At 37.1% G+C, this 25,575-nt stretch overlaps 2 protein-coding genes and 1 long non-coding RNA gene across 9 annotated transcripts in view; 2 read left to right on the top strand and 1 right to left on the bottom strand.

Annotated features, from left to right (window-relative positions):
* LOC123864917 (spectrin alpha chain) overlaps positions 1–22,402 on the bottom strand; it is a 36,773-nt gene extending 14,371 nt beyond the window's left edge. For 2 of the 4 annotated variants that reach the window (XM_045905674.1, XM_045905673.1), the window contains exons 1-25: positions 22,265–22,402; positions 18,583–18,676; positions 17,495–17,668; positions 16,663–16,929; positions 16,135–16,323; positions 15,461–15,649; positions 14,857–15,027; positions 14,500–14,667; positions 14,039–14,278; positions 13,487–13,675; positions 12,959–13,067; positions 12,055–12,234; positions 11,335–11,519; positions 10,846–10,998; positions 10,160–10,319; positions 9,524–9,729; positions 8,763–8,990; positions 8,077–8,211; positions 3,995–4,129; positions 3,689–3,814; positions 2,983–3,174; positions 2,512–2,701; positions 1,909–2,119; positions 1,715–1,832; positions 1,027–1,071 (exon numbers count right to left, since the gene is read on the bottom strand). In XM_045905674.1, coding sequence (XP_045761630.1) covers positions 1,027–1,071; positions 1,715–1,832; positions 1,909–2,119; positions 2,512–2,701; positions 2,983–3,174; positions 3,689–3,814; positions 3,995–4,129; positions 8,077–8,211; positions 8,763–8,990; positions 9,524–9,729; positions 10,160–10,319; positions 10,846–10,998; positions 11,335–11,519; positions 12,055–12,234; positions 12,959–13,067; positions 13,487–13,675; positions 14,039–14,278; positions 14,500–14,667; positions 14,857–15,027; positions 15,461–15,649; positions 16,135–16,323; positions 16,663–16,929; positions 17,495–17,668; positions 18,583–18,657 — 4,035 coding nt within the window. In that variant the 5' untranslated portion in view covers positions 18,658–18,676; positions 22,265–22,402. The remainder of the gene's footprint in view (positions 1–1,026; positions 1,072–1,714; positions 1,833–1,908; positions 2,120–2,511; positions 2,702–2,982; positions 3,175–3,688; positions 3,815–3,994; positions 4,130–8,076; positions 8,212–8,762; positions 8,991–9,523; positions 9,730–10,159; positions 10,320–10,845; positions 10,999–11,334; positions 11,520–12,054; positions 12,235–12,958; positions 13,068–13,486; positions 13,676–14,038; positions 14,279–14,499; positions 14,668–14,856; positions 15,028–15,460; positions 15,650–16,134; positions 16,324–16,662; positions 16,930–17,494; positions 17,669–18,582; positions 18,677–22,264) is intronic. The other 2 variants (XM_045905675.1, XM_045905676.1) reach the window with 2 other exon arrangements.
* Positions 12,616–22,970, top strand: LOC123864978. The gene is made up of 3 exons (XR_006795870.1): positions 12,616–12,667; positions 18,490–18,492; positions 22,959–22,970. It is a non-coding gene; the product is annotated as an uncharacterized LOC123864978 (long non-coding RNA).
* A 1,811-nt stretch (positions 22,971–24,781) lies between these two features.
* LOC123864927 (protein vav) overlaps positions 24,782–25,575 on the top strand; it is a 32,790-nt gene continuing 31,996 nt past the window's right edge. For all 4 annotated transcript variants that reach the window (XM_045905691.1, XM_045905692.1, XM_045905693.1 and 1 more), the window contains exon 1: positions 24,782–25,151. In XM_045905691.1, coding sequence (XP_045761647.1) covers positions 24,933–25,151 — 219 coding nt within the window. In that variant the 5' untranslated portion in view covers positions 24,782–24,932. The remainder of the gene's footprint in view (positions 25,152–25,575) is intronic.

A 25,575-nucleotide genomic window follows, 5' to 3' on the forward strand; every position in this document is an offset into this window, starting at 1 on the left:
TCCATAGAAATAGTTTAACAATCAAAAACACATCGACTGCAATTTTTTAGGTGGCTTTCATTAGTTCAAAAATTAAAATATTAATTCCCAAATAATAACTTAGGTATCCTATGTAAGTTTTAATTATAATTTCTACCATTTTAGTAGGATTACAAGAATTGAAATACAGTAATTATTTGGTTTTTGTTAGAAGAGAGAAAATACCAAATAGGGCGCGAAAAACGCAAGTGTTTCTACGGTAAAGGACCATGTCACGTTAACATCAGAGTAAATTGTGTACCAAGTTGATTAACGCCAGAATTTTTTCTGTAACATCGTCGGTGGCATCGTTGTTAAACTTTGATAAAGTATGCCACCTTTATAATACGATAGTCACATACAAAATCTGACAGAAGTATCGCTTTCACCTTATTTTGTTTGGAGCTGAACCAAAAAAATAGCTTATGTACTTGAGCTGATATTTTCATGGAAACTTTGACGACGGTAAACTCATTTCGTACTTATCATCTTTATATCTAAGATCAATCTGAATAAGTGTTTTACAATGCTTTTTTAAGCACTAACATACTTTTTTTTTGGTTCAGAATACACCAACAAAATAAAATTCGAAGAGACATTTTCCTGTCAGATTTTTTAAGTGATTTCGTAAACTTTATCTGAGATATAGGCCTCGGCACGGATCTAAAGACACGACTTTGAATGCACAGAGCTTTCGGGTTTTAATGGCGAGGCGTGATGGACGCAGCGTCCTGATTGGGTGGCTGTCATATCACGTCATACTGTGTCGCGCACTGGTTACCGCGGGTTAATTTAGCCTGCCCCGTACACACCAATATTGCGACGCGTGGACGAACGTATGCGTGCACCAGAATACCTATAATTTTTTCGTTCATGCCTCTAGATCTGTTCCGGTACCTTATACCAAGGGTCAAAATAGGGGAATGTTAGAGTGGCACGGCCCTGAAAAAAGGAATTGCACAACAGCCAAGTGTGATACTCCGTACAGCACACATGCGTGCGTCTGACCTGCGGCAGAATGCCGTACCGCGCGTCTATCTCCAAGCGCTGGCTCTAGAAACATTACAACACACGGAGATTTACTTCTGCTCCTCGGGGGCTAGCACGGAAGTTGTGATTATCACATTGCAATCATTGCAATCATAGTGATTGGCCGAATTCATGACGGTCTATGCATTCCAGCCGATAGAGTGTGGCTCATTCAGTTATACACAATGTTCAAACTAAAATAAAAAATTTAAATGTATTGCTATCCTTTTCGTAATACTCTTTGCAGAAATGGATAGCACTAGATCAAGATCTGACAATTATTAAGTTTAGTGTAGACTTGTAGAGATACAACAAAATTATCCACATTGTCAGCCAATCAGAGGCTACTGCGATCCTCACACTGTAGGTGTCAAACTTTAGTGCTAGGTGTATTTTTATTCATTTTTGATAAGTTGAACGAATCAATCCAACATAATTATGATATTGGTTTGAATTCATTTTCATTCAAGTGTTGAATACCTATATTTTGATTCCGATAAAGTAATTTAAATTCACGTTCATAGAAACTTATTTTAAAGATAAAATCATCCATTTTACAATGGTCAACGCAGATCTTTTAACACAGTAATATTTTGTCTTGTGTTTTTATCTTGTTGTTTATAAGTAACCTAAGGGTTTTACGGGTCATTACGAATATCGCACTAACCTGGTGTCGTTCGAGAAGAGCCTCGGCGCCGGTGACGTCGTTGGCGAGTTCCTCCGAGCTCACGAGAGCCATCATTGAGTTGATCCAGGCCATCAGATCGCGGTAGTCCGATAAGAATCTAAAAATAAACAAATTTCGAATAGAAATTCTCAAGTCAAACCTTAAGAAGTTTCACTTCATAATTAAAGACGTACCTTTGCAGGTCATAGGAGTCCAGAAGTTTCTCCTTGCGAGCGTTGGCGCGCGCCTGCAGCTGTTGCCAGGCTTCGTTGATCTCGCGCTGCTTACTGTAAGTGGCATCAGCCGAGTCCCCGTGAGTGGCCATCAGTCGGTTCGCTGTATCGTCGAGTTGTCGGATTTTATCGCCTAGTGCTGCCAAGTCGCGTTCTAGACCTTCGTGCTTTCCTATTGACATGAATTGCGAATATCAGCTCATGGGAATTTTTTTTCGTAAATCAAGTTTAAAAAGAGTTTTGCCAAAATTTACACATCTCTTAATCTTCTTGTACTTACCCGTAATTTCAAACCCTCACCATAACAAATTAATATGTTTTTACCATCATCTTAATTGTGAAGTAGTAAAAGTCTACTTTCTTAATAAAAGTCACTTTGATAATGACCTAAATCCTTAATATACAAATCTAATTTTTTTCATTGGCAGACTGGTAGACGAAATGTAAAACCCAAGTAGAATTGTCATGACTTCCTGACTATGATTGACAGGCTAGATAAAAGTTATGATAGAATAATTCAGGTACTTTACCCTCCGTAGTCAGTTAAAAATAAAGATTACTCACGTTGCAGAGTCTGCACGGAGCGAAGGTCGCGTCCAAGGTCATCAGTAGCAAGAGCAGCTTCCTTCTCAGCGATCCAGTCCTTGGTTTCGTCCACGTCACGGTGGAACCTCTGCACCTCGTGAGCGGAACCCAGTTGGGCAGCTCTTTCAGATGTTAGTTGTTGCAGCGAAGTCCATTTGGAGTTCAGTTCCTGGAAACAGAATTATTTTGGTTCTTTTTTTTATTCATAGTGTTTATGGCCTAGTATTTTAATAAAGAACATTTCGATTGAACTGGCACTATGATTAACACTGATCTCTCTTTTTTTTCTACTGAGCAATCCAAAAATGCTCTTTTATGAGCACAATCCTCTCTTAAAGGTCGAGGAAGCGGAGTGTCGTTTATTGAATTTCTCCAATTACAGTGCTACCAGTTCTTGCATAAAAAGACCTTAAATATTGTCAACAGGAGTGTTAAGTCTCGGACACACACCTGCATCTGTGTCTTGATCTTGAGCGCGGCTTCGGTTTGGCCCACGGTCATGAGCTGGACGGCAATCTCGTTCATCTCGGCGAGGCGCACTTCGTTGGCGCGCAGGTCGTTCTGGAAGTCGTCGAACTTCTTCTGCATCACCTCCACCTGCTCCAGGTCTTCGCCCACATCCTGTACTTGGGCGTGCATCTCCTGCGAACAAAGGTTAGTCTTTAATCTAGGATTGCGACTATTTTTAAGGTTAGTCTTTAATCTAGGATTGCGACTATTTTTAGACAGAGTTATGTCTCTGACATAAATCCATCTCCCAGTAAAAGTACACTCTATAGATCTCTAACACTCTACTTTTCGCCACGTTATGTCACTGTTAAGATGATGGAGCTCAACAGAAATTTTATGTCATGAAAAAGGATCTGATACCTTTAGATAGCGCGATTATATCTTGTTTAGTGGTATTCTCACAAGACTTTTAGCGAGACTTCTATAATCTGTCAAATAAATAGACAAGAGCGAGAAAGAAAATACAAATAGCATTAGTATAGTAGTAGTATATTAGTACACTCTCTTTTGAAATGAAATCTATCTATTACGCTACAATAATTGGATCTGAGAATGGGAATACGAAAAGCTAACCATACTTTCGCGAGGTTTTACGGTTCCTCTGAATATTATTAGTGACCTGACTCGTAAACGTATGACAACATACCTTGTCTTTGATCCATGTCGCAAGCTCAGCCGCTTCTCTAACAAGAACGTACGCCTTGACGGTTTCGTTGAGTTTGTTCTGGCGTTCACGAGCCAATCCCAGCAAGTTGTCGTATTGAGCTTCAATCTATAGAAATATATTTCATATTAGACAAATTTTATTCGAGATAACCAAGTATAAGATATCATCGCACATAGGCCGTATCCAAAAATTCACACACACACACACACGCTATCATTTTGTCGAATTTTTGCGCCATTTTTTAAAGATTTGACGCCAAAAAGACAAATTAAATTCTTTTCTTACCTGGTTCTGTCTAGCTGCAATCGAGCTGGAATCCGCAAGGTTTTGCTGTGAGGAAGACAGGCCAGCGTCGATCTTCTTCACATACGCGGCCGGCACAAAGCCCTGCCTGTCGTTTACTTCCACCTTCCACCAATCCTGTGAATGTTCATCCCATATAAAATATAACATTGTAAGAAAAACTGAATTGCTAGAAAATAAAAAGAGGTGTGAAAGGTCCCAGCGGGTGATGGACAGAGCTATGTTTTGAGTTTCTCTATGTGATCAAATGGTAAATCTGTAGAAGAACTAGAGTAACCGACATTCACAACCGAGTTATAATTTGCGAGGCACATAGTTACTACTAATAGACGCTGGCGTGCCACCATGCTGGAATGATGCCGGAAAGGGTTGGCAGACCCTGTACTAGGCGAACGGAGCTGCTGGGTACAATGCCGCGGCGTAAAGACCCATGTTCAGTAGTGGACGTCTATCAGTTTACAGTGACAACAACAATGAAGTTTTACATTGCAATTGTGCGTTGTAGATTCTATATCTCCTGAGGATGCTCCAGTGTTGGATTGAAACGTACGTTGAGTGTGTTCTAGAAGATTGGTGTTGTGTTTGTGGTGTGTACTGCTTGCTTTTCCTGCTTCTTTAGAAGTGGGAGAGCGAGGGTAGTTTCCAAGTTTAATTTGATCATAGATTTAATATGCAATATTACATACTCGTATGTTGGAAAATACTATCTTATTTCGCAATCTAGCTTTGGTTTACCACATCGTAAAGTCACATGTAAATATAAACCGCAAAGTATTATGTAATACTATTGTAAATCTAATACATACTCGGAACTATTGTGTTTCGAACGATAGGTATAACGCGACCAAGTCTCGAACACAGGTTTATGCCTTTGCAAGTAGCTGCACTTAAGGTGATTATCAGACAGTTCCATTTTTAATATTCCGTACCTCGAAAGGAAAAACGGAACCCTTATAGAATCACTTTGTTGTCTGTCTGTCTGTCTGTCTGTCTATCTGTCTGTCTGTCGTATCTGTCCAGAAAACCTATAGGGTACTTCCCGTTGACCTAGAATCATGAAATTTGGCAGGTAGGTAGGTCTTGTAGCACAAGTAAAAGGAAAAATCCAAGAACCGTACTTTTGCGGTTACATCACGAAAAAAATATTGAAATGTGGGTTAAAATTCAAAGTAAGGTAACTGTACCAAGTGGGGAATAATATGAAAGGGCTTTACTTGTACATGCTAAAACAGATTTTTATTTATTTTTATGCTTAATAGTTTTTGATTTATCGTGCAAAATGTCGGAAAAATACCCCATTCCGGAACCCTCGGTGCGCGAGTCTGACTCGCACTTGGCCGGTTTTTTTTGTTCATTTCTGTCTTTCATTCTGTATCTATCACTCGAACTGAAACGTCTGGACACAAAATAAATAAAAAGTGACAAACAGAATGAGATTCGAGTGAACATTCACTCCGAATGAACAATCTGATATCACCTTTACAGTAAGTAGGTATATAATATTCATAGTATTTCAGACGCACAAGACGCTACTTTTAAATTCAAATGTGTTGTGTCGATATCGAATAAAATTATGGAAATAACACAGATCGAGTCAAATCGAAAAACAAAACTTCAAGATTGTTTAGATTTTATTTTTGGTTTTATTAGGTGGAAGCATAAGGTCGCGTCTATACCATAATTTGCTCTTCACGTTTGGCGAAAATTTTAGTTGAAGTACAAAATTACTGTTGACATCGTGTGAACATCCTTTGATTCTGGGACAAAAGTCCTTTGTTACGCTAAATGCAGCGTTTGACATACGAAGCAAATTTTTATTAAAGTTTTAAAAGTAAATTATGACCAAAAGAGCAAGCATAATTGACATGATAGTGAATAATAATAAACTTACAGGAATTAAAGATTTCTCTTTCCTTCTATATATGAATACATCTTCAAATAAAATAACACATAGCCAACTGAGGACAATCATTTTTATTTTCCACTTAGTACTAAAATATCACTGATTTTATCACAGAATGATTCTTATAATTTACTTTTAATTAAATTTTAACATATATTTTTACGTTTATTTCGTTATATAATATTTATAGGACATCATAATTTATTCATAATAATCAGATCTCATATGAAATTTCTGTTCCAATGCAAGCAACATATTTTTTGTACATAATTATATTAATATTATTAATTCTCTGCCATCTCAGATAACATGATTATTTAAAAATAATTATATTTATTATAGCGCACAAGTATTACTTCGTATTTGGTTGTTAATTGTTATGTAAAGGGCAGTCGGTTCGAACCGGACGCGAGTCGAAACTGCGTCTGAAATGAAACTGATTAAGTCGAGTCCGAGTCATTGATAGTACACTAACCAAGATACACAGTCGCGCGTTGAAGTGTACCAAAAACTATGCTTTATTTCAGGTTTAGCACCTAGACTACGCTGCGGTTCTAAGTTAAAATAATGGAAGATTACTACGGAGTTTCAGAGTTTGCTTCAAACAGCGCAACGATCCTTAAAGATACCTTAAAATCGATATAGTGCAATCTTTTTCCACAGAAAGCATTATAAAGTATCCCTTTATTAATTCTATAATAGGTATATCTTCTGGTAATATGCAAGAAAGTCGGGATCCTTTTTAAGTTACATTTCTAAGATACTGTATCTTGGTTTTCTTATATCAATAGCTATAATACGTAATATTGTAGTTTAATAAAGCGTTGTTTACTAAGCCTTTGATTGTTTGATATTGATGAGATTTCGCTCGATTGTTTCAACTGTTTGTATTTATTATATTATATAAGTTATAATCAACATCAACGCGATCATACTTGTAAATCAAATGTTGACATATTATTTAATTTTTGGTAAAAGTAATTAAATAATTTTGGTCTTTATAAGAACACTTCGAATTTCGTATGAGGTGACCTTTTCCAAGGTCTCAGAAACTGCGTCACATTCCCAAGTTCATTGTAAATATTTACCTGGAGATTTAGGATAAGAAGTCACTTTACATTAGCAGCAAATTCTAGTGAAATTCTAAAATTTTAAAAATTATAGCATGCTGACCTCACCTTTATCTTCTCACGTAAAGGTTATCGCATTCGCGTGATATTTTTTTCGGCAGTTTGTGTTTTATGGAAAAAGAACTCTGTTTTGAATCACTGCAAATGTGAATCGACCCTAAGCCTTGCCTTCAAGTAGAAGCGCGTCTTTTAAAAGCAAGTAACTTTTACTGAAGACAAGCTGTTAGGTAAAAAGAACTCAGTCTGCGCATGGGTACTGTTCCTACAGTGGTGGAAGTAAAGGTTGATTGACGAATCAATAGCGCGGCGGTTTAGACACGGCCGCCATCACGCCTAATTCGTACCTTCAAGTAGATCGATAAATCACCCACTGCACAGGTTCACATTTTAGTGTTTTTTACCTGACAACATGAATGTCTAGGATTTAAATCTCGTTTAGCCAAAATGGGAATTTTTGTTCATGGAAAATTACCTAATAAGCTACACCATATGACCATATGAGTATGCTAAATAAATAAGAAAATGTAAAACACTGACATCTGAATACAAAATAATTTATCTTGGTAACAAAAATGAATCGGTAATTTGCAACCTTAGCATAATGATCTTCACTTGTTGTCAATAGAAGTTCTAAGAATATTGTGCATAAGAAAAGTATGGCACTTGTGATTAGCACTTACTTCAAAACATCTATTTGGAGCAGAGATAGCTTACATTCTAGAGATGGACATGGGAGACATATTTTTATACCGGAAAATAGAAGAGTTTCCTTGGAATTTAAAATAAAAATTTTAATCCACGCGGACGCAATCGCAAGCATCACCTAGTATTTTACAAATAATATTCGGCTGAACTTGGCTTACAGTGGAATCCACATTCTGTCTATGGCTAATTTTTACTACAAAATTGAAAAATAGTGCCAGGAAAGGGAGCGAAATGTTTTTTGGAAGGTTCATAGTATAGATGGTTAGTTAAGGGGTTTGCTTGGAAGTCAAAGACCGGATATAATTAAAACTTAAATTAATTCATACCTTGTTGTTAGAGTTGAGCAGAGTAAGCACATCACCGCGTTTCATGGACACTTCGCGCGGGGACTTTTCGGCGTAGTCGTATAGTGCAACCACACACTCTTTGCCCGACACGTCCACCACCGGCGACTCTTGTTGCTATACGTAACAAAAAAAAATCCTACTGACTGGTTTTTGTTTTAATTCATGACTACGATTTTTTTTTAATTTAATGGAATTGTGCTTGACTGCAATCACACCAAATATGTAGTAGGTTATGATGCAGCCAAATGCTGGCCATTCATGATCAAGTTTACCATCATGTTTGCAGCACACTTAAAGCGGCGTCCAGCCAACTGATAGCCGAACACCGACTGAGTATTGGCCATTGGTTCCCTTTCAAGATGCCTTGCATTCCCTTTCATGATTTGACGACCACCCTGGCACTGCGGTCTTATAAACGGGAGGTTCCGGGTTCGATTTCCGGTCGGGGCAGTTTGAGAATTTCTTATTTCTAAATTGTGTCTAGTCTTGTCTGGTGGGAAGCTAAGGCTGTGTGTAAGTGATCTAGCGTTCCGCTACTATAGTGTAGAAACCGATAAGTGCTATGGTTGTAATAAAAACTGCCTTCCTAGTTAGCCCGCTACCATCTGCATTATCACTTACCACCAAGTAATAAAAAAGCTAAAGTAAAGTAAAAGTAAACTTACGCGGCAAGAGTCAGCCTGTTCCCTCAAGGCCTTAATGGTGTTACCGAAGGCCTCCAGATCAGAAAGTAAGGCCTCATGCTTCTTCAATAAGGCCTCAGAAGAGTCTTCATCCTTGCCATAGTCTTGGGTATTGGCCATAGGTTCCTTTTCACGCATCCAAGACTCGGCCTCATTTGCGTCAGCGAAGTATTGTTGTGCTTGTAAAGAGTCTTCTAAATCTTGTTTGCGCTGTTAAATTAAAAAAAACTTCACTAGTGTATAATCTTAGCTGGCAGTTAAAGTAAAACTTAACCAGCGCAGGATTCCATTTTAGAAAATAATCTATACAAGTATTTAATTAAATAAAATTCAAATCATGTCATCTCATTACAATTACTTAGAAAATTATCGGCAAAAATAAATTAACCTATCATGTAATATGTAAAAAAATATAGCTTTTGATTATCGGCACTAAGTAGTTTGTACTATAAAACAAAAAGATGGCGGCCTCAAAACATCAGTTATGTTTGGCTGCCAATTTAAATACGGACAGAAATTACATTTGCGTTACTACCAGTTGTGTCCATGAAGAATGTAAAGCGAGCAAGCGAGCGTCACTCAAGGACCCACCAGCTACGCGCATGGCTTTTACTTGAACTTTGACCTTTGGGTCATCTTATCAATGCAAACCTCTAAAGGCTGATGTTAGCTCTCCATCACCCTAATGGTGGCTTCCAATCATCTTATTGAATCTACCTGCCTACCTTAACATATACCTTTACCTGCAAAGCTTTCTCTTGCAGCTGCGTCCACGTAGAATGTAAGGCATGCAAGCGAGCAGCGATATCGGCTGCGGCGAAGTGGCCCGCGTCCTTCAGGGCAGTGCCGGCCGCTCGGACCGCCTCTACTCTGGCTTCGTGTTGGGCCATCTCACCCATTACTGCCTGGTGCTTCTTCATCAGGTTTTGCACACCGATCAGATCGCGACCTGGTGAGGATTAGACATAAAAATCCAAAATTGGAGTCAAAAATTTCCTGTACATCAACTCAACCCATAGCAACCCAGGGTTTCCTCTCAAAATGACAAGCATTAAGACGATCTCCACCATACTAGCCGAGTGCGAATTAGCAAAATTCACAAACTTTTGAGAATATTATGTAGAACTCTCAGGTATCCAGGTTTCCGCACTATGTTTCCCTTCACCATTAAAGCAAGTGAAATTTAGAATTACTGAAAACACACATAGCTCTAAAAAAATAGCGGTGCGCGCCCAGGATCGAGGAGGCAGACTTCTTAACTACTGGCTATTACAATATTGGTAAGAACTACATAACATAAAAATTGAAAAACGAATTTCAGCCACAGAAATTGTGGCTGAAATTCGATCACAAGGAAATTTTAGGCACTAATATTATACCTCTGTTAGTGGAAGCGATAATGGGTTCCTTCTCACGGATCCAGGCAGCTTCGTCGTCCAGATCGCGGAAAAGTTGCTGCGCTTGTAGCGAGTCCAGAAGACGGCGTTTGCGGATTGCCATTGGCTTGTCCAGTGCTGCATAGCGAGCGACCAGGGCATCCTAAACATATATATAGAGTTATTTTAAATAGAGTTTTTGTAAATCACGAGCTTTGTCTTCTGGTTGCTTTCAAGATTTAAAACCCCTATAAATATAACTATATCACAGGAAGAATTTAGTTGTATTAAAAAGCCACAAGGTTCTGCGCCTGATCTTTCTCCGCTCGTGTCGGATTGCCGTCCTATCAGACTACGAGAGGAAAGAAATAGAGAATGCACCTAGGTTTGCACCAAAAAAAAAACCCCAATATTTCCAGATTGGCCACCATGGTTGAAATTCAGTCGGGAGGACATTATTATTATTATAAATAGGGCTAACATTTTTTGCTTGATAAAAATATTTTAGTACTGCAATACAATGATATCAACTTCAGTTATTTTGAGGGTTCTGTAGGTACTTCATACTAAAAAAAAGGAAACCTTATAGGATCACTTCGTTGTTTGTCTGTCTGTGTAAGTGCCAAAAAAAACCTTCCTGGAATTTTACGTGTAATGGACCTTAAAGATGGACCTTATAAGAAACTTACTCTCTTAGCCTTGATGTTGTCAGCGTCGAAATGTCCGCGCTCGATGAATTGCTCGGCTTGTTCGCGCAACGCGTCGATTCGTTCAGCGTGCGAGCTGACGTCCGCTTCCAGTAAAGCGTGTTTCTTTTGAAGGTTCTGGACGCTAGTCAAGTCCTGGTGATAATAAATAATAATAACATTTAAATTACTAACTGTATTATTTGTACCTATTATTTCTGTTAAGTATAATGTCTAATAGAATTTTATAATAGATGGATATAAAGAATATTTATTGATTTATTTTATTTTTATTTTTCATGTACCAAAATTGTAGTTAAAAAGTGATAACAAATCTAGTTCCATTGGAAATGCTTATCTCTATACAGATATTTCAATTTCTTCCAGCTTCCATTCAAGATTGTAAGTAAGGCGTTCAAAAATTACACTTTCTCCCATTCTCAACAATAAGATGATCTATTTACAAAAGCAAAAGAATTTTATCTAACTCACCTTGCCATAGTCCTCGCTGAGCAGTTGTCCCTCGACCTCGGACAGCCAAAGTTCGATATCTTCGGAAGCGCGATTAAATTGCTGTTGCGCGGCCGCCTCTTGCAACTTGCTGCCTTTCAGTTCTGAAGCTTGCACAAGTCTCTCCCAGAGAGAACCCAGTTCTTCTACGCGAGCCTCGATTTGAGCTACATAGAGGAAATAGTTATGTACAGTTAGTTCGTTACAAAATAATGACATTTAACACACCCTCGATAAAAGAAAAGAATCGTAATGTGTTATATATATCTTAAATTACCAAGTTTTCAAAATACAACGTATACTCGTAGCTCAGCAACGAAACTGCATCCATTTCACGTTGTTGCAACGCGTGAAATAAATTGATAAAGAATATGAAATGAGCTCACACATAGCAATGGCAACCTAAGTCTGAAGACGCATTATATGTGTAAGGGCAGATATTGACCGTAGTTCAATGCCTATGATATTATAATTGTTGCTAAAAATGTGAAGTGAAGTGTTTTACTGCCTTTTCACGACCCATCTGCTTAACCAATTTTTTAACTAAACATACATGGAGATTGGCTACTTTTTATCACTGAAAATTAAAGTAATCCATGATCCCATGGATAACCCATTTAAAATCCTAAATCCACGCGATAGAAGTCGCGGACATCACCTAGCTAAATAATGTTTTTAAAGGTACGAAAGTCAAGAACATACGTTTCGCGAAATGTTCCTGTTCAAGCAGCTTGGAGCCCAGAGCGTTGATATCGTCCACGCGCGGCTTGTTGGCTTGTAGTTCCTGCTCGAAGTTGCCGTGCTTCTGCACTTTGCCGTTCAGGTTCGTTGGGTCCAAGTACGAGTCGTCAGTCGCGAACTTGAGTTTTTCGTTGATCCAACCTAAGGAAAGGCAAGGTTTAAGTAACAAAGGGACTTCGTCTGTGATGGCGTTTGCTGGCGCGCGTGCTGTGCTTGTTTGGAGTGTTTTTTTTTGTTAAGAGTGCCTGGTTTTTGTGTTAGTTGGTGTTTTTTGGTGGTGGAACTGACTGGGAAGCGCTCTAAAGCGGCGCCGCGCGTATGTCGGCGGGCGCCGGCGCAGACGGAGTCCATACTTGTATAAATTTAATAACTTGAAAATATCACAAACTTGACATTGGCTAATCAGAGTAAAGCCAGATTTAAAGAAAAAAAAAAAAAAAAAAAGTAACAAAGGCAAGTCGGAGAGATTGAGTTAAATGTGTTCAGCATTTGATTGTTTTTCAACTTGTTGTTTACAAGTAGTAAGGATATCCTGTCAAAAACTGACTAGCTATGCACTAGTCGGTTTTGGTTTGTTAATGCCAAATAAGTTGTAATTGTAACTTACCTAACATTCTTTTTTTTTTCGTTTTTCTACCTACGCGTGCTACACCCGATTATTTAGTTTTGGACATATTTTAAGTTGTTTAATTCAATGTTTCATTTGAGACAGCTGTTATGGTTTGAGTGTTTTATATATTTATTGACTGTTATTTAATGATTGTACTGTTTCCATAAAATAAATAAGTAGGTGGGACCCGTTTTCTAGCGTATTTTAGCCACATATTTAGGAGAAATCGATACAAGAGTAAATAGCCGTACTTACCTTTAGTTTCGTCACAGTCGCGTTCGAACTGCTGGTACTTGTAGGCGTCCTCTAAAAGAGCGCGGCGTTGACTCGACTTCTCCAGCAGAGCCGCGCGCCTCTCGAGCAGCTAAACAATATTTTCAGGATTATTTGAAACTAAGGTCTGATTGTTTTAGGACCGATATTTCAATCGGAAAGTACGAGTAATGTTTAATTAATAAAAATCTGTCAAAATGTAAAACGTTTTTCGAGTTTAAGTTTTCGTTTTTTTTTTGTAACTCTGCAGTTACGTGTAAGTTTTACCATTATAGCAAAAAAAAACCTAAAGACCCTTTCTTAAATCCTTAAACATAATTCCAGAACCATTGCAAAAACAATTTCCGAAAAATTACAATACATACTTGTAAATAGATGCAAATTACTTTCAAAAGTAAGTTCACAATCAAACCAAAAATTGACCCTATGCTTTTGACACAATTTTCTGTCAAGTTAGAGTCTCATTGACAAAATATCAATAAAATTGACCTAAAATTGTTTGTTACTTACCATCTCTCTGCGCTGTGCCACATCATCGGCAGCATAGTGTTGTCCTTCGATAAGTTTGGTAGCGAACTCGTCCAAAGCCTTGATCTTTTCTTCTTGAGCTGCGAGGGACTTCTCAAAGTCTTCATGCTTCTTCAGTAACGCTTCTACAGAGTCGAGAGAGTCCCCTACATCCTCATTGGCAAGGAAAGCCTATAACAAAAGATATGTGTATTAGGACAATTTAGAACATGCCAAAAAATCTTATGATTTTGCGCAGAATTGGAAGATTTTTCAGAAAGCCTTAAGGCATACTCATTGTATTTTTTTAAATTATATTTGTAGAATGTAATCAAAAACATTAGAGCAAGTGTAATGTTCCATTTTTTATAACTTTACAGAAATGTTTTATTTCAAATCAATGAAACAAAAATAAGTAAAAAATATTGGTGCCTCCCTCTGACTCATACACTCTACTTCTGCGAGTGAGATAGAAAAATTACTGCGATCATTTTAGATTCTTTTCTTTATTGGCACAAGTTATTGTAGTACATCATCCACTACTTTACTACCTACCTCTTGCTTGTGCATCCAAGCATCTGCCTGCTCAGTGTCGCGGTAGAAAAGCTGCAGGTCCATGCACTGCAGATACAGCACTCGTCGCTGCTCCCACAGCGAGTGCAACGCTGCGCGGTCGCGGTGCAGCGTGTCCAGCGCCGCTTCAACCTCTGCCGAGCCGCGGTGACCGCCTTCCACCAACGCTTGACCGCTGGCCACGCACGCGTTCATTACGTCCTCACGGGCGTCCATTTCACCCTGCAAACGAGTTATAAATTAAACTCTTAAAGTTTATTACTATTATCGTCCCTTCATTTAGCTACATTTACTCGACCACCGAAAAACACTCTAGGGTTAGGATAGCCTAATCTGTGTGGAGTGGGGTTGCTCAGATTTCCTTCTATGTTTCGCAACAGGGTGTCCACCTACAATTTTACAGAGGAAGGACGAATCAAAACCCAACCCTTTGAAACTCCTACCTTGTGCTCCTGATGTCTCTCCAGTAAAGCCTCAGCTCCGGGCACGTCCTTGGCGAGGTCGTCTGCCGCGATGAGCGCGCGGATGTCGCTCATCCACGAGATCAGGTCGCGGTAGTCGGCCAGGAAGCGGTGTAAAGCGTACGAAGACTCCAGCTCCGTGCGCCGTTCCTATATGACAAACCATTGATTAGATAAAAAATTTGCTTCCTCGATTCCGCTTCGCAACGCTAAATATAAGATAAAAGCGTTCATCTTATTCAAAATCGTATGTTCACATACACACAAGACAGTGAAGTCCTACTAATTTTCTTGTTTATATTTTGGTTCCTCTGCCCCTAATGCGCGTCACTAGCTTACCTGTGCCTTCTGGACCAGTCGTTGCCAAGCTGTCGTGATCTCATCGCGCTTGGAGTGTATGGCGGGGGCGTGATCCGCGTGTATGGCGGCCAGGCGAGCCGCCTCGCCGTCCAATGTGGCTACTTTGTCCTCCAGAGCAGCCAGGTCCCGCTCTACGCCTTCGTGTTTACGCTGCAGATAAAATAACAATTTTAGTACATTCATTGGAGTAAACAAGGATCAAAGTCGATTAAGATCAAGATACAAATTGGATTAAATACATGCAATGAATGATTTCGTAATTCTTTGACAGAGTGCAAGGGAAGATTGCAATTTTATTTTCTAAAACTAAAGTATGCTAAATATTTTTTTTTTTGTTTATTGAACAATTTTATTTTTGTTTTAAAAAATTATTTAAGAAAAATTACAAGAAAGAGCGTTTTTTTAAATAGTCTTAAAATAGGTGAGTTGATAAAGATCAAAGTGCGCTTTTACGCTCAAAGTTTTTGTCAGAACCAAACGGTGAATGTGACGGCACAATACCGAGCGGCATCCTGTTTTTTACCCTTGTACTACACCCAAAATGAATTTTCTTTATATGTAGAGTATAAAACATAATGTATACCTGTAAGGTCTGCACAGTGGCCAGATCCCGTCCGTAGTCGTCCGATCCGAGAACAACATCCTTCTCGGAGATCCAGGCGATGGTCTCGTCCGCGTCGCGGTTGAAGCGCTGGATTTCGTGCGCGCCGAACAGACGCTCTTGACGCATGAGCGCCATCTGCCGCAGGCGTTGCCACGCCTCGTTCAGCTCCTGTCAATAAGAACATTGTCTAAATATATAAAATTAATTTTTATTTGCTTATTGTAACGTAGACACCTGCTAAGAAAGGATTTGTGAAAATTCAATCCCTAAGGGGAGAAAATAGGGATTTGAAATTTGTGTAGTCCACACGGAGGAAGTCCCAGGCACAGTTACAGATATAGAAGTCAATCTTGGTAACAGTTCTTCATTTTTAGCAACACACTCGTATTAATAATTTCTTATAGCAATCGTAAATTATTATCATTATTTTTTGCAATACAATTTGTATCAGCTTTGCTAATTTGGAGTTATATAACATCTTTGCTAAAAGCTGATAAGGTTGGAGGGACAGCTCTAAGACTGATGTAGTGTGATAGTAATATTATAAGACAAAGGTTGCCAACAAATGGTTAACAATAAGTAGTAAAAATCTTAGTTGGGACTTAAAACAATTGAGAGATTTGACATGGATGATGAAACTGATAGATACTTACATCCTTCCTCTTAACAATGGTCTCTCTTTCCGGATGTCCTTCAAGCACCAATCTCTCAGCCAGCTGGTTGACCTCAGTAACGCGGTACTCTTGCGCCGCCATGTCCTTTTGAAACTCATCAAACTTGCGCTGGAGCACTTCCACATGTTCCAAGTCAGAGCCAAACTCGTCCGCACAAACAAATGTTTCCTGTTGAACGAAGAGCAATCTGTTAGTACCATATTATCATAAAATAAGAGAACAAATAGGAACCAGCTAAGAAGCAACTGTTAGTACTGACCTAAATGTCTACAAAACGTCAATTACAGAAAAAAATAGGGGCATCAAAGAGATAGCCTTGTTAAAATTGCTAAATGCTAGCTAGAGACTCTTGAAAAATAATTTCGAAAAAAAACTAGTGTTTCAAGACTTTAATGATGATCAATAAGTTATCAGCTTATTGCTTTGCTTGTTTGCAAAAAATAAACTATTCTCACTTACTAAGTTCATGTACTAAGTTCTGTAGTTGTAAAGGATCTCAATACATACCTTATCATGAATCCAGAACATAACTTCGTCACAGTGGCGCAGGAACTGCACAAGCACTAACGCCTGCTGCAACTTCATGCCCTTCTCAGCGAGTCTGGACAGCAGCAGCTCCCACAGTCTGTGAAGTTCATCCAGTCGCTTCCGGATGGTCTCGGAGGCGAAGTGGCCGGCTGAGATCATTTCGCTGCCGGTGTTGTCAAGGACTACGATAGCGTTGGAGTGCGCTGCAACTTCTGCTTCAAAAGCTTGGTGTTTTTGGATCTTGGCCTAATTACGACAAACAAAAACAGTATAAACGATGATATCCCAGTGATTGAAACATTGGTCTCTTATTCAGCACATCGATTAGATTCGATCCTGGACATCCACTTCTAACTTTTAGGAGTTATGTGCATTTTAAGCATTTAAATATAAGCATTATGAAGCAAGAGAAAATAGGTCTTTTTTTTTAGAATTGATTATTTTTTCTCATTACAAAGGCAGCATCATATAATTTAACAAAGCAGAACCAATTTTAAAGTTTTTATTATATTTCTAGACAAACATCATAATAAAGTTGCTGCTGCTAGATTTTGGCAGCTTAATAATCCAATCCCATTTGTGTAGATATATAGCGAAGTATTTTCTTTACAATATCCAGAGAGAAAAGCTATTTTATACTGTTTTAGCTTTAAAAAAAAATTCTCTAACTTTATTTACTGATATTGACTGATCATTCATGGAAACTGAAAACTTTTCATGCAAATAAACTTTTACAGCAAATGCAAGTTGTCAAATCAATTTACAACAGCTGTTTAGAATGCCCTTCCTACTGAAAAGTATGACATTATACCTGCAGATTGGTAGGATCTTTGTAGCTCTCATCGCTGGCCGCCTGGAGCTTCTCCTGGATCCAGGACTCCAGCTCGTCGGCATCACGCTTGAAGTACTGGAAGCGACGCGAGTCCTCGAGTTTCTCGCGTTTGGCGCGCGCCTCTTGCTTGAAATCTTCATAGCGGTTTAGCACCTGGAAAACGCTTGGCAAGTTAATATCCCTAGTTTGATTAAATCTTAGTTAAATTATTTAAAAATAAAAACATTCAAATAATATTTTAATAATCATTATGTTTTATAACAATCAAGTGCTGTTCCTGTATAAAATATGTATAATAATTAAGAAGTGAATAAAAAAACATGTGCTCAAATCATATGCTGTAGAAGCAGAGTAAACTAGAGTGAGGAAGCTTACGGTTTGCTCCTGGATAATCATCTGTCAAATATTAGGTATTCGAGCACTAGGGATGACATGAAGTCATTTAATTTAACCTTAATGGTAATAATAATTAAAATGGCATTTAAAAAAAGGTCAATATGAAACATTTGCCTTTAAAATATAATAACTTAGAAGATAAAATAGTTGGTTAGCAAATAAATAAAACAACATCTGCAAATAGTGTGAATTATCCATACTTCCGTATCCTCCATACTTTAATATTATAAATGCGAAAGTGTGTCTGTCTGTCTGATTCTGACGAAATTTGGCACGGGATATGAGCTAACCCTAGCTCATATACCGGGGAGGGCCATAGACTATTTGATATGCCGGAAAATTAAAGAGTTCCCGAGGGATTCCTTAAGACCCATCCATTTAACCGATTTGTATGAAATTTGGTACCGAAGTAGCTTGCGTCCCTGCAATCGAAATAGGCACGTTTTTATCCCGGAAAATCAAACAATTCCCACGGGATCTATAAAAATCTAATTCTACGCGGATGCAGTCGCGTGCATCCTCTAGTGAATAATAAAAAACAAACACAGGACGATAGGATTATCTGTACAAATATTGAGGCTGTTTTACGCTGAAAAAATCGATAAATCGCCCACTGAGCAGCTTCATGGCATGGACTGGTTCAATTAAGGACGACAGACTATTGTACGCACCTGTTCACGTCGCTCCTGAATATCTTCAGCAGTCTCGAGGATTTTCACCTCCTTTGGCGGTGGTATCTGCTCCATGGCAGTTATGTCTTATTATCTGTAACAATATAAGAACAATAATTTATATTTTTCAACCAAGCTAATGTAAGGAATAGGCAGCCTTGTTTCGAAGCATGCTCATAGGTGTCGTCGACACCTACAAAGGCATGAACACCGCGCCTGTATCTATGCTGTCTGTAGTCATATAAGCGTAAGAATTTGTCTTCTCTTTCTGGATTACTTTCTGCTTTGCCTACTTGGAGCCTGATATTTTTCTGCTGTGTAGAAAAGGATTAAATTAATGCCTACTTGGCACAGCTGATTTCATTTATTTACTAAGTATTTATTATGCAATTATATAAAACTTTAAAATTAATTTAATGAAGAATAGAAAACAGTAATATTAGCAATTGATACCAGATTGCCAAATCACTTGTAGTGAGAGGTACTGAGCTGCTGAGCCAATATTGAATTATTGTGATTCCTTTGATATTCTTTTTAAGAGAAAAAAAAAATGAAATGAATGAATGGATTCCGATTGCACAATACCACTTTAAGTCAAACGATGCTTGTTAAAAATTGTGATATAGACAATATTTTATGTTTTTATAGCTCAATAGTTTAGAGGTGGGATCTGAAATTTAATATATTAAACTCCCCTACTTCTAGCACAACTTACACATATTGCTTGATTGGAGAAGAAAACCGAGAGACCGATTGAAAATATGGAAAATATTCCTTGAAAAATGCTTTAAAAGTAAAAATTTTGTATTTATTGACAGAAACAGAAAAACCTAAAGCCACACTTTCTTCACTAATAGAAAGGTAAGCTTACATTATGTTTCCACTTGTGACATTTAAAACTTGTTTCCTGTTACATAATGCAGTGTTGAAATGTGAAGCCATAACAGTTAACTAGGGCAAGTATGTAATGTATGTGTCTGCATGAACTGATTGAGTGAGCTATGTGGGTGTGGTTCCTTCCTCAATTGAGAATCAAAATGTAATATCCTGTCTTTGCAGTTGGCATTACATTAGTTTTTTTTATGTCTACCTACCAAGTGTACCTATTTCCTATTTTCTTTTCTATACTTTTTTGGAAAGGTTGTATATAAGGGGATTTATAACTTTAACTTAAACTTCTGCTTATTTATTATTTTTTAAATCTAATTTACAGACCAATAACTGCGCTTAGTTTATTCTTATCTTTATACTAGCGACCCGCCCCGGCTTCGCACGGGTGGACACTACCACGAAAAATCCTATCTATTTTCCGGGATAAAATATAGCCTATATGAATTCGGAAGAATCCCTCTAAGTAATGGTAAAAGAAATTTTGAAATCGGTCCAGTAGTTTTTGAGCCTATTCAATACAAACATACAAAAATACAAAGGTTTCCTCTTTATAATATTAGTATAGATAAAATATAAATAAAAGGAAAACTGACTGACTGATTTATCAAAGCGCAACTGAAACTACTGGACTGATCTGGTTGAAATTTGGCATACAGATAGCTATTATGATGGAGACAGACATACCCTAAGAAAGGAGTTTAAAAATATAATCAATCTAAAGGGGTAAAACAGGGTTTTGAAATGTGTGTAGTTCACAGTGACAAAGTTACGGGCACAAGCTAGTATGTAATATTTTTGTAATAATTAGAATTCACTATATTTTTGTGACCTAATTAAGCTACATATCCCAAAAATTCAAGGAGTTCCCAAAGGATTTTCAACACCTAAATTCACATAGTTGCAGCATCATTTAGGTAAATATAAACATTTTGCATTTTATTTCATGCATTTTATGGCAAGAAATTAACCAATTCTCTAAATAATTGCTCACAAAACGAGTTAATGAGTTGAATGTGTAAGGTCACTCCACACTTGACATCACTGTATGGTTACATCACATAACCTTGTGTATGATTCATCACAATAATGTAATCTGCAAACAAACACACATGAAAGACTACTACATTGTATATACATATAATAAACAGTGTAAGGTGTGTAGTGTGTATTCTGTTTTTGCTGCTGTCTTGCCACTAATCTCATTGGAAACTTTATCGTCTGTTTTAACTATTTTTAACTAGGTATTTATTGTTACTTTTAATACTGTATATTTTCAAAATAAAAAATAAACAAATATAATTTAAAATAAAAAAACAAGTTGTTTCTCTCAGTAGTTTCAAGGTTTCAGATTAGGTAGCTATAAGGCCACCAAATTGTACCTGGCTACCCTTTTTAAATGTTTATTCTCTGTACTGAATTTGTGGTGTAAAATAAAAATATATGCATTCATTAATTAATTTATATTAACATTTTGTTTTTCTGGGATAGAAAAGTAGTCTATGTCTAGTTTATCTTCTGGATGCAAGCTATCCTTGTTGGTTACACATATTACGGACTGTAAAAAGTTAAAAGTAAAAAGACAGACACATTCTCACCTTAATACTTAACTTAGTATAGATGATACCAGACCATACAGTTTTTAATTAAACTGTGCCTATTAGTTGTACACAAATCTACAAAATTACTTATACTGATAGGTCTAAAAGTAATGCTATCATTTTCTGGAAAGCAAAGGAAAGCATTTTTAGATTTGTATATTTGTACAAAACCTTATAGAAGCTTACACCAAATAGGCAACTTAAATTTACATCTTTATTGTGTTACTTTGTTAAATACAAATCTTAAAGAAATACTAATCATAAGTAAAAATTTGGATACAAAATATGATTAAGAAAGATAAAAATATTATTTTGTCTCAGTTTTAATAATGATGCCTATTTCTACTGAAAAAATATGTACTTTAAATAATAAGATTGATAAGTAATATACCTTGAAATCAGTAAAGTGAGATATAATAAAGATTAAGTACATAACAGACTGCATTATCTAGGTCAATTCAGCTATTAAAGTAGGGTTTCTATGAGCAATTAATTGCATTAATATTTTGTCAAATACTCAAATAATAAGTATTTCTGTTAAAATATTATCTAACTGACTCTTGTATTAAAATATTAAGATAATAAAATCAAATTAAAAATAAACTTCTCCTTAATTAAGTAAAATAAAAGTTTTCATTTCTTAAAATATTACTAACTACAAAATATTGCTTATTCCAAAACCTGATTGGATTCCCCTGATGATACAAACTTATGAAAGTTACTAATCAATAATTGAAACAGCAATGCAGTATTTAGAAACTCATAGTCACAAGAGAATAAAACTGTTAAAGTAAGGGCGTTATATGCGATGCTCTAGATATGAGATTACTTATTGACAACGCGACGCGATGGCTCGGCTCGGCATGCATCGCTGGCCCCGGCCCGTTGCGTTGCCTATCTATACATCCTTCCTATAATGACGTAATGGTCCAAAATAAACCGAATAAGGATAACGGTATACCATATAGTTAGATAGCCGCAGAACGTATATTCCGGCACCCCAATAACAGCTGTTTGAAATAAAATAAATACCCAATAATCTATTAGCACAGGTATGAATCAGAGAAAGGTTTTAGGGTAGCAAAGAAATATGGAATTCCACGGCTAATGGGTGTGTCAGATAAGATAACATGTTCGGCTTAATAATGAATTAAGGTGATCTTAACCATTTAAAATAAAAGGTCTTGACTTACCAGCAATATGAATGATGCACTAATACTTTAAAATGGTATTTTTCAAGTACTTTTCACAAGTTTTCTAAGAAAAATCGTTCGTTCGACACACAACCCGCATCACTTCGTCTACATGAATGTTGCCATAGTAAAATATGCTGATAGAAGCTGTCGTGTCGTCTGACGTTTACCAGAAATAAGTCATTCATCTAATGTTGAATAAAGTACAGAAGGTTATCCTTTTCTAACTTTTATCTTTTATATACCTCTATCTTTCTCACTCTGAGACAGTGCCAACATTAAGATTCTGTCAGGTTCAAAAAGCATAGAGTTCAGAGATGCGAAACTAATAAAAAAAATTGAAAAAATTAAAGAATATTAGAAATAAATTCAGCGTTGCCAGAATGTTACTTTTGTAACATTTTACGTTACTTTTGACCCCCTCATGTTTCCTCCATGTTACACGACTCAAAATGTTACTTTACGTTACTTTTAGGACTTCATAAAAATATTCAAATTTTTCCCAGCAAACCAAAAATAATCGTGAAACGGAACGCATCCAAAACAGTTTTCGTTTGTCGTAATTGGCCCATTTGTTAGTTTATTTCACTTTCTCTAAGTTATTGGTCTAAGTTCACTTTGTTTTGTAATTACTCTGTGATTAAAAAAGTGTTTTGTTTGTTTTTCTCTGTGACTCAACTTTGTTTTGGCCAAGTTTTGGCTAATAAAGTTATTCGTGGACTTCGTCTGTGGTGGCGTTTGCTGGCGCGCGTGTTGTGACTTTTTGGAGTGTTTTTTTGTTAGAAGTGGCCGGTTTTTGTGTTCTGCTAGTGTTTATTGGTGGTGGAACTGACCAAAGAACTGACTGGGAAGCACTCTAAAGGGGCGCCGCGTGTATGTCGGCGGGCGCCGGTACAGACGAAGTCCATTCTTATACATATAGTTTTCCTAACTTGTAAATAACTACAAACTTGACATTGGCTAATCAGTATAAAGCCAGTCGAGAGAAAAAAAAAAAAAGTTATTCGTTGCGGGGTAGTGATATTGTAGGTAGTTAGGTATCTAAGTACAAAAAAAAATTGTATCTTTATTTCGTCAAAATTCGAAAGTGATTGGTTTGTTCGTTATCCTTATCGACTGTGTATATGTGTTGCTAACACTACTTGCTTGGTAAGTAAATGTTGTATACAATGTAGTTTTAAGTAAATAAGTAAGTAGTTAACTAATTAGGGAATCAGTAATGCAAAAACAAAGTCATAGTATTTGCAACTGAAAGCAGTTCGTTTTTGTATTGACTGTCATCTTATTATTAAGTCACATTAGTTTCCAGAAGTTCATTTAGCTATTTACTACTTAGTTATTGTTGTAGGTAACTTCGGTTTTCTTTACAGGAATGAGAGCGAGCTGAGTAGATACCGGCCGGCGTAACCTAAAATTTGAGTTTTTCTATCGAATCTATCGATCTCTTTGCTGAGACCAAGGTAAGTAGTTAGGTACCTACCTAGTATTGTTCAGTTAACAAAACGAATCTGAAATTCCTGCGTAATTTTCTTCACTGCGTACCTACCTAGTGCGTTTTTTTTATTCTCTCGTCTGGCTTTACAAAGATTAGCCAATGTCAAGTTTGTAGATATTTTTAAGTTAGGGAAACTATATAAGTAAAGACATCGTCTGTGCCGGCGCTCGCCGACATACGCACGGCGCCCCTTTAGAGCGCTTCCCAGTTAGTTCCAGCATGGTTCTAGAACCAAAAACGCCAGTGAAACACAAAAACCAGCCACTTTTAACAAAAAAAAAAAAACGCTACAAAAAGGCACCACACGCGCGCCATCAAACGCTACACAGACAAAGTCCACCTAGTGCGTAGCCTCTCAAACTCAAACAGTCCTGTGTTGCCAGATCGCCCGATATAAGACGATTTTAATCTTTTTAACCCCCGATCCAAAAAGAGGGGTGTTATAAGTTTGACGTGTGTATCTGTGTATGGCATCGTAGCTCTCAAACTAATGAACCGATTTTAATTTAGTTTTTTTGTTTGAAAGGTGGCTTGATGGAGAGTGTTCCTAGCTATAATCAAAGAAAATCGGTTCAGCCGTTTGAAAGTTATCAGCTCTTTTCTAGTTAATGTAACCTTCACTTGTTGGGGTGATATAAATTTTTAATTTACACTTGTATTATAAATTAATTAACAAAATAAGTTATAGCTATTCAAAGACATTTCTAAATCCGTTGGTATATTATTATATTGATTTGTTTTTCTTTTTCAGGATCAGCAGTCAATTTATTCAATCAACAATTATTATTACGATTCTTTTTAAGCTTAACTAATGGGACAAGAAAACTGTTTAAATTTTTGTATAATAAAGTGCCATATTAACCTGTGTACCTTATTACTTTTATTTTCCACGAAGAATAAGGAAATGTTACTTTTTTCGTGAAAATGTTACATTTTGAGATGTCTCGTGTTACAATTGACTATCTGCCACTGGCAACACTATTTAGAATGCCAACACTTTATTTTAGTTGTCAAAAAATACTTGTTCGGCTATGGCTGTCGTATGTTTGTTGTATCAATTTGTATGTCAATTATCAATTAACCCTTGTTAATAATGGCCTGTTGATTATTAAAAAGCAGAGCTTGGTGAGAGAACTATCGATGTGCAGTGTTGCGTGCGTGCGACTGTGAATCATGGCGTCTGGCGGCGAGGATCTTTGGCGCGAGTGCGCGTCTTGGCTCACGAGATGTAACCTGCTGCGGCCCGATCATAAAGCGAATTGGGCAACGAGTACTACACACGATTTAGCGTATACCCTTCGCGACGGGGTGCTGCTGTGCAGCCTGCTGAACGTGCTGCAGCCGGGATGTATAGACATGAAGGATGTGAACCAGCGTCCCCAGATGGCACAGGTATGCGAGGCCAAACTTAGCGACCTTCGTTCTAATTGCCGATGAAATGCTAATTTAAGTAATACGTTAATACGTAATCATAAAGAACAGTTCATATGTGACAACTTAATAAGTCTTCATAAAAGTCTTTGTACTAAATCTTACATAGTACAAATTAAAGTCTGCCCTTCGCGTTTATTTGTTTATCAATGCCAATCTCGAAAAGTGCTAAACAATTTTTACAAAATTTTTACCAATTAATAGAGTGTATCTTGGAGAAGATTCTTAGCCATGTTACAGCCATTTGTGCCCAAACTTACTTAAAGTATTTTTCTGTCTAGTTACAAGTACAATAATTATCATTAATCAAAGTATTTTGCTCTGAACTCATATTACACACACGTTTAGTTCTTAGAATATCATGTAAATTAATTGATCTATTAAA

Source organism: Maniola jurtina, chromosome 4 (assembly GCF_905333055.1).
Source record: "Maniola jurtina chromosome 4, ilManJurt1.1, whole genome shotgun sequence".
Taxonomy (NCBI): Eukaryota; Metazoa; Arthropoda; class Insecta; order Lepidoptera; family Nymphalidae; genus Maniola; species Maniola jurtina.